The sequence below is a fragment of the Ambystoma mexicanum genome, chromosome 2p (assembly GCF_040938575.1).
Source record: "Ambystoma mexicanum isolate Mex_15411 chromosome 2p, UKY_AmexF1_1, whole genome shotgun sequence".
Lineage (NCBI taxonomy): Eukaryota > Metazoa > Chordata > Amphibia > Caudata > Ambystomatidae > Ambystoma > Ambystoma mexicanum.
This window is the reverse complement of record NC_090923.1, coordinates 282,967,433-282,981,160: the sequence shown is the minus strand read 5'-3', so window position 1 is coordinate 282,981,160 and position 13,728 is coordinate 282,967,433. Positions and strand designations below refer to the sequence as shown.

Below are 13,728 nucleotides of genomic sequence, written 5' to 3'. Positions count from 1 at the left end.
ATGGCGTAATGTTGTCGTTTGTTTAAAAAATAAATTAAAAAAAAGTTTTTAAAAAAAATACTATCTAAACGAAATGATTGCGTGTTATTCTGTGTGAACTCATTTGGGCCGTAGGCCACTCTCACTACCCTAAGATTAAGCCTCGACTGCTCCCCCGCAGTGCATTGATTGGGTTTTGGCAACATTTTTTGACTCACTGTTAACCATAACTAGGGTGGCCTCTGGCGGGTTGGAAGGAGGAGTCGGGCACATTAACAACATTATATAATTTTATTGAATAGAATTCATAAACTCCTAACTTTTCCTATTGCTATAGGGATCACCCTACATATCTAAAGAAACTAATGGTGCTCGTCTGTCATCGGAAGTCCCAAAGTAAAAATGGCCTTGGTCCAACCCCAGCCCTACCTGACCCCACCACTACTTAACCAACTTAAATTCAAACAAGAGAACGTCTTGCTTCTTCTGGTCTTCTCGTAGTTTCTGATGGTCACTGTATGGAAATATCTTCAGTTTCTTTATACAATCTTATTTAGTAACCTCTGCATATCTCCTCCTTGAGCTTTTGTCGCCTTTGTAAAACACTTCTGCGATTGATGCTCTCTTTAAGCTAATGCCGCCTATGGCTTGTTTTTTTAGATAGTCTCTCACTCTTGTCTTCATGTAAGGTGCTTTTAGTCACTCAATTCATCCTTTTCTACTTTGCTTGGGACTTGTTCCCTTTTTGATATGCTCCCACTCTTGGATTCTGTCTTTTACTCTATCTTCTATTATCTGGGCCTCTGATGATCTAATCACATTCCTCAGAAGCCGTGCTTGGGCTTTGCTTTGTTCATAAGACCTTTTCTCTTCTTCCCAGGGTAATTGTCTCCCCTTTTTTTCTCCTCACAGGGTTATTTGTTACTTGCTTTATGAGCCTTTCACCTTGGTTATCAAAGAACTATATTCCTCGTATCCTGTCTTTATGATGAGGACGAAGTACACTCTTCATGTACTCTTTCTCCAGAGGCCTCCCGCTTTTCCTGTTCTCCCTGGTACCTTCATCTGCATAGGGGAACGTTGCAGGGCTCGGCAAAGCTCAGGTATTTTTCCTCCCATGTTAGTTTTCCCGTTCTGGCTTTTCCGGCAGGGTCTCGTTCTCGTGCTTGCCACTCGGGCGGCAGGGAGCTTCTTGCGCACCCAGCGTTGATGGTCTGTGTTGTTCAGCTGGCATGCCTACCACAAGGCGTTCATGGTCATGCCACCACCAGCTCATGGATACTCTCTTCTTGGACAGCGGTTTCCCTGTTGCCGTTCTCGCCGGCCTCCCGGCTTCTCACGGTGGCGTTCCTCACTGATTAGAAAGTCGTGGGTTCTGCAGCTTATCTCTGCTCCGCCCCTCCAAAGCGTGTTCACGACAGACATACTCTCTCCTCTTCCTTCCTCCACTCGTCTCGGTTAAATTCTCGTCTTAAAGAGACATCCTCTTTTCCTTTTTTTGATAGATTCACTTCAGCATTACCTGCAGCCAAATATAAAGATGTTGCAATCTTCTTCACAGCAGGCAGTCCTATATATGTCGATATGTTGAGCAATCTAGGGAGCTGTTCATTGGAATGGGGGTTCTTGTCCACTATTGGAGAGTCACTCCCAGTGAGGTCCCACTTAACCCTAGGAAGGTTATTGCAGAGCTGGCTCACGTGCCTATGTTCAAAGGGGTTGGCTCCCCCTTGAGGAGAAGGCACAAATACCCTTGATTAGTCACACCTCAAACTCTTTCCCTCTGGGTTGATTTTTAGAAATCCATCTTGATGTTCATCCATAATTTGTATCCTCCAACCAGATTATTAATTGCAAATAGTTTAAAAGCACATTAATGGAGTCAGACTCTGAAGGTCTGTTCTTGTTACAAAATAATTTAGTTCTGTTTATGTACCGCTCAATCTAGCCCATACCGCTTAATAGCATTTGCTCTGTACGGAAATAGAGGTAAGCTATTTGACTATAGGTAATGGGGGAAGAATATGTAGATTATGGTTAAGGTTGGCCTTGAAGGTTTATTTAGGGTTATATGACTAGTCTGTCAGTGTAACTCTGGTTGTAATTAACTTTTTCACAGATACCCACCAGCGGACACATGATTGAGGACTACTAAAAATAATTAAAGTTGTGTTTACAAGAAGGCACTTTCAACTTTCTTCAAAACATATCGTTTAGGATCGGAAAGGTAGACTCTTAAATGAAATTGAGGCTGTTTCTCTATTCTTTGTAGGATTTAATTTGTCTCTACTTCTAACAGTAGACAATCAAAGGAAATTCTCAAAGCATGTGAACATTGAGAGCAACGTCAGTGAAGACGAATTTCAAACGCCTCATATTTTCACCTCGTAGATTACATAAGACTGCTGCTTGGTGCTAGTTGAGCACAAATGAGTGCAATTCCATATGTCAAGCGGTCAAATACTTATCTGGTTTGGAAATTGCTTCTAAAGTCTTCTCTTTTTTTCTCCCTAGCATTTAATGTTGGCCAGTATCGGCGTGATTTTGTCAAAACCTTCAAATCCTTCGAATTCTTCCTTCCGGAAAATGAAGAGGGCTTGAAAGTCAGAAAGTATGTTGAATATTTACTTCTTAACTGTTACTACTGTATGGTAATCTGCTGTTCTAGCCAAAAGAAGGAAATCCTATAATAACTGCATTCATGAATAAGTGTGATAATCATATTGATATGCAAGTGCCTTTTCATTTTTGAGGACCAGTAAAAGAAAAGCATTGACTAAGACTGGTTCTATGGGGTCCTTAACACCCTTTCACCCCAAGTCATAAAATGAAGCAGCAAGACTCATTATGCGCTTAACCAAATGCTCATGCATTACCCCAGTTCCCTCCCAGGTCCACTGGCTCCCCATACCGCAGATGATTGCTTTCAGAGGACTCTACATTATATAAAAGGCCCTCCACCACAAATCCCCCCCTCGACCCCCTACCTTCACAACAAACAAACCCACACAAACCAGACACCTTCCAGAGTCCATTTTTACAGATGGGTCTTGGGCACCATATTGAAAAATATGGCTACCGTTGTTCACGGTCCGGAAAAATCATAGTAGTTTGATCTAAACCACTGCCACCAGCCATTTAAAGTAGGAAAGGGCAACATTTGACTGTTACATGAGTGTTTTGACTCGGGGGAAGCTAGGCAACCCCTCCAGCACTCTATAGGAAGATAGTGTGTGCTGGGTCTGTAAATTTAAAGAGACTAGTAAAGGCAATTTAACTTTACATGCTCTGGGAGACAATAGTCGGCCCCAGAGAAGGTATTTAAACCTTGGGAAGTCTGAAAGACATCCCTGTGCCACTGCACTGAAGGTGCTGTATGACGCACAGAAAAAGATGATGCCTCTTGAGTTGTTTTAAAACTCCATAACCAAAGAACACAAAAGCAAAACGCACATCAAAATACATGGAAGAGTGTGGAAAAAAAGGCCCACACTCTTCCCAGGTAAAAAAATCAAATCCTAGAAATCCAGCAAAGTTGCTGGGGGTCCCAAAAGGTAAGGGAAATTGGCACATTCTTGAGAATTCTCCCTAACGTGCAGCAGCAATGGAAGTACAGCGAGCTCTGAGGATTTCCAGTTGAGCTCGTCTTGGGGTCGATTGATCCCTTCAACCCAAGGGGAGAAGTCGTTCTTTGCAGGGGTTCTCTAGTTGAGGCAAATTCCGAGCTTCAGCACTGCAACAGGGCCTCACCGGGCAAACCAACGGTCCAGGAGTTACAGCAGGCGCCTCTTCCAAGTTCCTCTTTGGATTCCTTCGTCCAGTGGTCGACTCTACCTTCCAAGCAAAAAGCCTCTCCTTTTTATGCAGGTTTCTCCCATTAATTCGCAGCATACCTGTCAATCACACAGCAGGGTGGCTGTCCTCTGAGCCCTCCAGTCACTCACCTTTGGGTGCATTCCTGTAACCAAGGAGACTAAGCACAGGGATTTTCGGGCATCTCCCTCACTTCCTGCCCTGCCAGCCATGCTGGAGCCAGAGCCAGGCTTCACCAGTGAATCCTGCCAAAGACAAAACGAACCAAGAGACCAGACTTGGTTTGGTGCGCAGAGTAAATCTCAAGAAGGACCTTTCTAACAAGAAATGGCGAAAAATTTGCACCCATGGGTGTTGTACTGCAGCTGCAATTGCAGCACGCGGTTGAAACGCACAATGGTAGGAAAAAGTAAACCACTGCCACCAGTCAATTGTAGAAGGGGTAACATAAAAATGAGAAACTAGACAAAGGGAAGGAGATACTAAGTAACCCATCCAGCACCCTATTGTAATAGTGTGTGCTGGGTCTAGAAAGTTACAAAATGTAAATGTCAATTTCACTTTACTGCTCTTGGAAACAGTAGTTTCACCAAGAGTAGGTCATTAAACCTTTGGGAAATCTAAGACTCCCCTGTGCCACTTCACTGAAGGTGCTGTGTGTCACAAAATAAAGATGATGCCTATGGAGTTTGTCCTACTCCAAAGTCAAATGAAACACTGAGTCCAAATCACAGAAAAATAAGAGTGGGGAAAAAGGTCTCACTCTCACCAGGTTAGAAATGAAATCCTAAAGTCCAGCAAAAAGAGATGGTCTCCAATGTAGAAGGGAATTAGCACATTTCCGAGAATTCTCCCTAACCCAGCGACAAGTCGGAAGAAAGATTGCCATCCGTTTCTGAAAAGAAAAAGGAGGAAAAATGTATTGCATTGCACCGTCGATAGACATTCACCGTTGGCAATACCAACACGGACGGCTGTTCCGTCAACGACTGGAGAGGCAAGTCTAAGATGTCACGGGCTTCGTTGACGATAAAACCCTCAATCATAGCCCCTTTGTCAACCAGAGGCCGGAAACCCTCAACTGCATCGTCATTGACGGTAACTGCTGCCCCATCAGCTGTGAAACTCATTGCGCCCAAGACCTCCTTCGATGACCGAGTCAGAGCCAAGACCCTGTCAGTGAAAAACCCATAGACAACGAACCAACCCACAAAGACGACGGGAGCACGGACAACCTCGGCATCGACAGTGCATGAGATACCTCTTATGCCAATACAGTCCCCAATAGGAATTCCTTCGACAACCACTACTAGCACAAACGGTCGGAAAAAACTCCTTGTCCACCAACACTACCTGGAAGCCTGTAAGAGACAAATAAGAACGCTGGAGGGGGTCACAATGACCAAAACCTTGTCAGATCACAAAAAACAGTAAATCCAAGTGGGAAACAACCACTGAAGTCATTTTAAAAGACACAAGCGGTTGCGGAAAGAGCAAAGCACGAAGACCCGGTGGAAGCTACTATATCTACCGGAGAAAGGCCTATACTAATAATAATTACACTCAAGCAGTTGCAACCCTCCAAGAAGGTTGATAGCCCACAATAACTACAAGAAGGGAACCATCCTTGTCACCAGTTTCTTCAATACTGCCTGAACAAATATTAGAATACCATATAGACTGAGTTTGAACAAGGTTATTCACCTCCGTTCTCTGATGAGGATCCATGTTCAAATCCGCAATCTCCAGGAGAAGCACCCTTAAGCTCACCAATGTAAAAGGCGCTCGCTGAGACCCACAGACCCAGGCCTCCCAGTTCAGCCAATCCTATCCTAGCCTACTGAGCCAATCCTAAACTCAGTCGTTATCTCTTCAAATATTATTCACACTGCAGGCTCTAGTCCAACAACTAGATGGGAGGCTGCCATTAGTGCAGGACCAGCCAGAGGTGTGTGGAGATATACCAGGTCCTTCTAATATTCCTTTGAATCCTGCAAAGCAGGAAACGCATACAGCACAGAGAAGCAGTCACGCCAACGATACTTCCTCCAGACGTTCTAAATTGCCCCTGAGGCGGTCACCTATCGGGCCAATGAGGCCTCGGCCATTAAATGGGTCAAGCAGTTCAATAAGGCCCACACACTCGACATATCGCGAGCATGAGGAGGGGTAACTGCACTTATCAACCACTAATGATCATGGAGAAACACAGTACTACTACCCACTCTACAAAACAAGATGACTGTTATGAAGGTGATACAGGTCCTACCTCTGTACCCGAGCTGCTTGCCCAACAGTCCCCAACAGATGAAATGGGAGTTTCACACCACCGGGCAGAAAGCATGAAAAGAATTTGGTCTGGTCCCTTCTGAACAGACGGACTGTTTCCTTTTTGATTTAATGCATAAGTGGAGGAAAACTGATGTCCACTCCCATTTTGGACCATGCGTGGGAAGTAGGATTTCTACTAATGGAGACCATTCTCAGAACCTGCCCTAAAAGGGCAACTAGAAAAGAAATTCAGAGCTCTAGGCCTCCCACAAGTGCCCGACATCCTAACCTACTCCTGAGTCGGTTTCGGAGTCGTTGGGAGAAAGTCCAGCACAGAATGCCAGAAATACACTTCACCACCAGAATGACTGCAGAAAGCAGGATGCATTTGGGGAAAAGATTTTTGGCCACTGGAGCCACTACAGTTGAGGCAGCAAATTCCCTGACGATAGTCATCCGATATGACAGATGTGGAACGGGATGGTTCCACTATTGGAGCATCTGCCAAAGGAAAAGCACCAACAAACCATGGAAATCCTGCGAGAAGGAGAAAACTCATCTAATCATGCCATCAATATTGTGGTTGATATAACAGCGACTGTCTTCCAACAGATCAGCAAGGTGGTGGTATTGCGAAGACGAGCATGGTTAAAATGCTCTGATTTCAGGCAAGACATCTACTCTAAATAGTAGACATGCCTTTTGATGGAGACCATTGTTAGGACCCAAAATAGATGAGGTGTTAAAAGGAATCAGACACGGTTACAGCAAGATCTTTACTACTCCAACAGTGTGACTCACTTTTCGTTCATTCCGAGGAGTCTCAGGATGCTAAGCAACCACGAGCAGAGGTGTCGAGTCCTTCCAACAAGGGTCTTCCTATTCTTGGACCTACTATCAAGGGTACAGAAGGTCATATCCTTACAAACAGAAAGACTACAAAACGGCCCCAAGGAGCCGTCGGGCAGCAACTTCCTCAAGAGGCAGACAACAAAAACAAGCCTGACTCCCATCACTTCCAAGCGCCCACGTTAAAACATCTGCAGCAAGTGTGAGCCATCCTGCAATATTATCTGCTGCAATGGAAGCAAATCATAGACATTATAAAGGAAGGACATATACAGGAATTCGGCAAAAGATCACCTCCTCTGCAATTACATTAACCGCACTTAAAAATCCTGAATAGTGAGGTGGCAAAGCTACAGATAAAGCATGCAACCGAAAACGTTCCAAACATCAAAGGAACAAGGGAACATATTCAAGGTTCTTCGTGGTCTGAAAACTGGAGAAGTCCTGGGGCCCAATTCTAGACCCAAGAGGGCTAAACAAATATGTCAAAAAGCAAAAATTCAAGATTGTTACTTTAACTGACGTCATAAAGATGGTAAAGTAAGGAGACTTTCCGGCATCCTAGGACCTCAAGGATGTGTATTTACACCCCCCCCCCCCAATTTGGAAAGTACACAGGAAGTTCCTAAGGTTTGTCGTAGAAACCAGCCATTATCGGTTCAAGGGTCTATCCTTGTATTACGCTCAGACCCAGAACATTCACCAAGTGCCTATCCTCAGTAGCTGTGTCTAAGAAGGGAAGGGTGCCACGTTTACCCCTACCTTGATACGGGCACCTTCATATGCCAAAACGAAAAAAGTTGTACAACACATATCTGGAAGCCTCTCATGCCTCGGTTTTGCCAAAAATTCAGACAAGTTTTGCTTCACGCATTAAACACTTTAGTGTTTCTAGGGGCTCAGTTCAACAGTCATGGGGTGGGCTCCACCGTCCCAGGAAAGGACACTGGCAATACCTCTTCTCTTGACCAGATTCTGTCCAGGCAGCAGAGTATCGTTCCGAACATACCTCTAATCCAGCACTGCAAGTAACATATGAGACCGCTACAGGAGTTTCTGGTGTATCAATGGTCTCAAACAAATGGATACTGGAACGACAAACAGACAGTAACATCCATAATAGCACACAAATTGCAATGGTGGATGACGCACCCCCACATCACAAGAGTGATGCCATTCAAGGAGCTACCTTTCCAAGAAAAGTTGGTCACAGATGCGTCACTCACAAGGTGGGGCGCACACACCAATCGCCTATCGGCACAGGGCCACTGGAGTGCCCTAGGGTCCAAACTCCATACCAATGTCCTAGAATTGAAAGCTGTGTCACGAGCCCTCCACTCATTCCAACCAGTACTCGAAAACGAGGTAGTCAGAGTGTTGACAGACTGTATTATTAACGAAAGCAAGGAGGCACAAGGTGTCAACGGAAGCACAACAGTTATGGCACTATGCAATCAATAAATGCATGCGAGTGGCAACTGGCAAACAGGAAACTGAGATCTTCACAAGGTGGGAACACCTCCCATCGATCTATTCACCACATGGGAGAACAAGAAATGTCCCCAGTTTGCCAGCAGATAACCACGTGACGAATCGCTGTGAGATGCGTTTGCAATATCGATGGAAGGAATGTTCACGTATGCGTTCTCTTCAATTCCTGTGATGCGCAAGGTGCGGCAGATGATCATGATGTACAAATGCACAATCATTCTGATAGCACCAGTGTGGGCGAGACAATCCTGGTTCTCTGACCTCCTATCTCAAGACTGTTCAATTCTTCTGGGGCAGGATCCCAAATTGCTCTCAAAGTACAACCAACAGGTTCTACACCATGATCTCTCAACTTTAAAGGCCTGGCTCCTGTGAATTTTGCCAAGTCCCACTCTCGCAAGAATGCAGTAACTTTCTGAAAGCAGCAAGAGCAGAATCCACCAACATATCCTATGGATACAAGTGGGATCGCTTTTGTAGCTGGTGCGCTCTGCAGCAGTGACACCCACTCAATATAGTCATATTTGCTTAAGTTAGCTATAGATGGCTTATCACATACATCCATTAAGGTGCACCTGGTAGCAATTTCTATATACTCACAAAGCGGTGTGTTAAACCTTTATTTAAGCAGACAGTCCCCACCCCACCATTCCACACAATGATAAATACTGTATCGGTTTACATTGCACATCAGCATTTACAATGGCATTGCTTCTTTATACATTCCCCAATGACCTAGTTCTTGTATTCACAGAATGGTTCCCATATATCCCTAGGTCTGCACATCCCAATTACAGTCATCGCATAACCCTCCTTTTTTTCATTTACACAAGTTAATTCCTTGAGCCATTCGTCACATGAGGGTGCAACTTTCGATTTCCATTTCAACAAGATTCATTTCTTTGCAACTATGCAACATACTTTAAACAATTTACGTTGTTTTTATACTCATAGCCCCCCTCTCCCCCCCCCCCCCCCCCCCCTTAGCTCCTGCTGGCAAGGCTCACCTAGGGGAATTAGGAAAGGTATTTGCTAATGTACAATTGTAATGGTATGGACTAAGCCTGAACGTAACTGCATGACACTGTAACTGAATCTCCATGTATTAACACTAAGTTAAATGCATTGTCCTGGACTAAGCCTGAAAGGTAACTGAATGTAACCATATTCTTAAGCACAACACCCAAATGCCCAATGGTTTTGTGTGCTATAGAAATGTAAAAAAGAAATATATGAAATTATAGAACCCTTTCCAATATCGCCCAGTAAATATTTGAGAGGAAGGAGTGTGGGAGGTATCCCAAACATATCATTCAATACTTCAGCTACATCGTGCCAAAATTGTGACACTTCAGGACAGTTCCAAAACATGTGAATCGAATTTGCTATCGAAATCTTGCTTTCAGTTCAAATTCCTTCGTTAAGACAATATCTACGTCTCGTCAATATTCATGTTCGGATCTCTCTCCCATTTAGACTTTGCTGTATTCCGTGGGTTCTGAACGCCCTGTACAGCCTTATAGAGCCCCGATCCTTGCCCCCTTGCCATATCACTTGATGCTATCACATCAATACATTCACATGATTTTGGCTACTGTGGGATCGACTGCCATCTTGGCACGCCGCAGCTTTAATTTGGAAGTATTATAATACCTTAACTGGGTTTGTGTCTAATATCTCTTTGAATTCCTCTTGCGTTACAAATCTACCCCCTGTAAATAGGTCACCTAACATCATTTCTTTGGTCTGGTCCCATGACAGCTATATGTCGGTGTCATAGGTAGGAGGAAGAGCGGGGCAATTCCAAAAACTGATCTTGCTGTTATAGGGAGTTGATATTTCTAAGCGTTTAAACACTCAGGCCCATGCATTCACTGTCATACGCACCGGGTCAAACGTACACATCTGTATAGCAGCCGTCCAAAATTACTGACCTAAGGTCTGTTGGGGCTGCACCGTACTGTTCCAAATCTGTGTACTGCACTGCGGCCAGGTACATACCAGTGTCCAGCATATTGTGCTTGGGCAACCAGATAATATCATTCAAATTCAGGGGCGGCCAGGCCCCCCTCCCCCCCGCTCATAGGGTTCCGTCAGTCCCTCCCAGTTTATACGAGGTATACCGCCTCCCCACAGAAATTGCACTGCCATAGAGCGAAGCTTTGCAAACAAATTTTGGCCCAGCCATATCCATATAGTAGTAAAATAAGTGCTTGGGTATCACCACCATTTGTAACAGGGATAACCTACCATCTAAGGATATCTGGCATCTATCCCAATGCTCTAGTTTAACTGCAAGAGCACTAAGGTACCTCTCATGGTTATTCTCGTATAGTGTCAGCTGTGTACGAGATGACGTCACTCCTAAATACTTAAATCTAGTTGGGGCCCGTTTGAGTCCCTTAAGATATATCGGAACTCTACTACTGTCCATGAGTGGAAACGGTTCAGATTGAGTAGTGTTGATTATATACCCTGAATAATTAGTAAACCTAGCCACTAGCCCTAGTTTCACCTCTGGATTTCGTATGTACACTAAGGAGTAATCCGTGTACAGGGAGATAATCTGGGGTGGTCCGCTGTGTGTAACTGAAATTAAATTAGATTTTATTTATATCGCGCTCGTACACAAATGTTTCAAAGCGCAAACAAAGTGTTATCTTCCTATCTGCGTGCCGTTCCCTCATCTGTTGTGCCAGTGGTTCTATTGGGAGCGTGAACAACCATGGAGAAAATGGGCATCCCTGTTGCGTTCCTCGTTCAAGCGTGAATGCTTGAGATGAAGCCCAGTAAGTCTGTATTCTAGCTGTCTGGTTGTATTTAGGAGTCTCAAACAGCTGAGAAAATAACCCCCAACCCAGAAACGCTAGAGTACCCTAAACAAATAATTGCAGGACACGGAGTCAAAATCCTTCACTGCATCAAGGGATGCAGCCACTGCCTGAGCTTGTTGACTAATGTGTGATATGCCAAAAAGGCGCCATTAGTTAAATGCTGTAGATCGTGTCGAGACAAAGCCAGGCTGGTCTGGATGTATAAGATGTCATGTTTGGGAGAAGCCCATTTGTTAATACTTTAGCATACATTTTAGCATCAAAGTATTGATTAATGACACTGATATGAAACAACTTGATTCAGTGGTTTGCCTGGTTTTGGTAACGGAGATAACTGATCTGTAAGCGTGTGTGGAAGTTGCCCCGTCAGCAATGCCTCTTCCCAAACCCTGAGCAATTGTGGTGCTCGGATGTCACTGTATGTCTTGTATAGTTCTATACCCAGTCCATCGGGCCCGGCAACCTTAACGGCAGACAGCATAGTGATTGTATTCGTTATTTATTCATTATTAATCGGATCATCTAATGACATACAAACCTCCGTGGGAAGACCCAGGAGAGCAATCTTTTAAATATAGTTCTACTTCCTCCTCCATACAGGTGTCTGAATTAGCATACAGCTTACTATGGTATTGTAGGAACTCAGTGTTAATCGCCTCTGTGGTCGTCAAAAACTTCCTGGCTGCTCCCTCAATCCCTGTGATGGGCTTCGCCCCTTTCTCTCCTTTCACTATTCCCATGAATAAGCATCCAGGCCTATCCTCACCATAACGACTTCCTGGGCAGGTTTCGACATGTAACGTATCTCTCGGTCCGCTAGGTCATGGAACTTCAGCAGGTTACCTTTGAATTACTCCTACGAGCACCATATTTGTTATACCATATTCATTCTCTAATCTGCGTAACACGCATTCTGCCTCGGTCAACTCCTGCCTGGTAGCCTTCAATACCCCTGGTGTGATCTAAATCATCTTGCCCCTCAACCAAACTTTAAAGATTTCCCATATCGTAAGTTGTTGGGCAAGATTGTATGCAGTACCCTGTGGGAGATTACACCAGTCTTGTCCTCTTGGTATTAGGTAACCCACCTATTGATATAGGTCTGTAGTACACAAGTTGGTAGTGACTGAGCAGCCAGACTTATCTCAAGAGGGATACATGTAAGCTGTAGAGCTGTAGCATCGAAATCCACACATACAAGTATCCAAATAACACTTGCACTCAAGGTTTTCTAGTAAAAAAAATATGTATTTAATGGTCGGTTTTAAATAAGCCTCCTTTAAAAATGGCAATATGCAACAATAAAAATACACTTCGTAACACTTTGTCTGATTTAGAATAAGCAAGTAGATACTTGTTAGAGATGCTTTATACACACTGCCTACAACTAGGGTTGACTTCAATTACTAGGACAGTATTGGCATTTATATATTGCTTTTTGTGCTTGATAAATGCTCAGGTTGTGCAAAAGGAAAAAGTTAGAAAAGGTTAACAGGTTCTCCGAGCATGTGAGCTCTTCAATCTCCCAATGAAGTCTAAATTAGATCTTTCCCAGCAATACAAGTTAAACCCTGCACCACCTATGAGGAGCAGTTGGAATCCGAGTCAATGGGTCAGAAGAGTCTGCAGGGAGCCAAGACAGCCAAAGTCAATTTTAACAATGTCTATGGAGCTGAGACACTGCTTGGATACCACAAAGGTCTTGCGCAATCTTAGAGTTTGTACAAAATCACTGTTGGGCCACAAGCTGTTAGGCTTGTGAAAGTCAGAGCTGAGATCAACTCTGCAAGCCAGCCAATCAGCACTGAGTGCATTCAGATAACCAAGGAGACTAAGGACAGGGAGTTTTGGGCACCTCCCTCGCTTCCTGCCCTGCCAGACACACTGGAGTCAGAGGCGGATTTCAGTAATGAAGCCTGCCAAAGGCAAAACGAACAAACCAGTTAAACCTGGTTTGCGCGCAGAGTATAGCCCAAGAAATGCCTCCCAAGCAAGAAATGGAGATAAAAAGACGACCAGGGTCATTTTGACAAAATGGGCACCCATGGGTGCACTACTGCAGCTGACGATTCAGCCTGTGGTAGAAACGCACAATGGTAGGAACATTTAAACCACTACCACCAGCCATTTAAAGTAGTGAAGGTAACATAAAAAATGTTACATGTGTAAGTAGGAAAAGGGGCTAGCTACTAAGTAACCCCCTAACTTCCACATTAGATAGGGTGTTCTGGACCTACATAGGAAAACCAGGTAAGTAAAGTCAATTGCACTTTACTACTCTTGGGGAACAGTAGATCACCCAAGAGAAGGTATTTAAGCCTTATGAGAAATCCAAGGAACTTCTCTGACACTGCACTGAAGGTGTGTGTCATAATACCAAAGTATATGCCTATTGAGTTTGTCAGGCTTTCAAAAACAGAGTCCAAATCAGATCACAAATTCACGATAGTGAGAAAACAGTCTCGCTCACTCCAGGATAAAAATTCAAAGT

General features: G+C 44.1%; 1 protein-coding gene across 5 annotated transcripts in view; it reads left to right on the top strand.

The window, feature by feature from the left end:
• Positions 1 to 13,728, top strand: part of PFKFB4 (6-phosphofructo-2-kinase/fructose-2,6-biphosphatase 4) — a 632,962-nt gene that overhangs the window by 350,184 nt on the left and 269,050 nt on the right. For 3 of the 5 annotated variants that reach the window (XM_069643564.1, XM_069643562.1, XM_069643561.1), the window contains exon 3: positions 2,494 to 2,590. The exons of the other annotated variants lie outside the window; for them this stretch is intronic. In XM_069643564.1, coding sequence (XP_069499665.1) covers positions 2,494 to 2,590 — 97 coding nt within the window. The remainder of the gene's footprint in view (positions 1 to 2,493; positions 2,591 to 13,728) is intronic. 5 annotated transcript variants of the gene reach the window in all.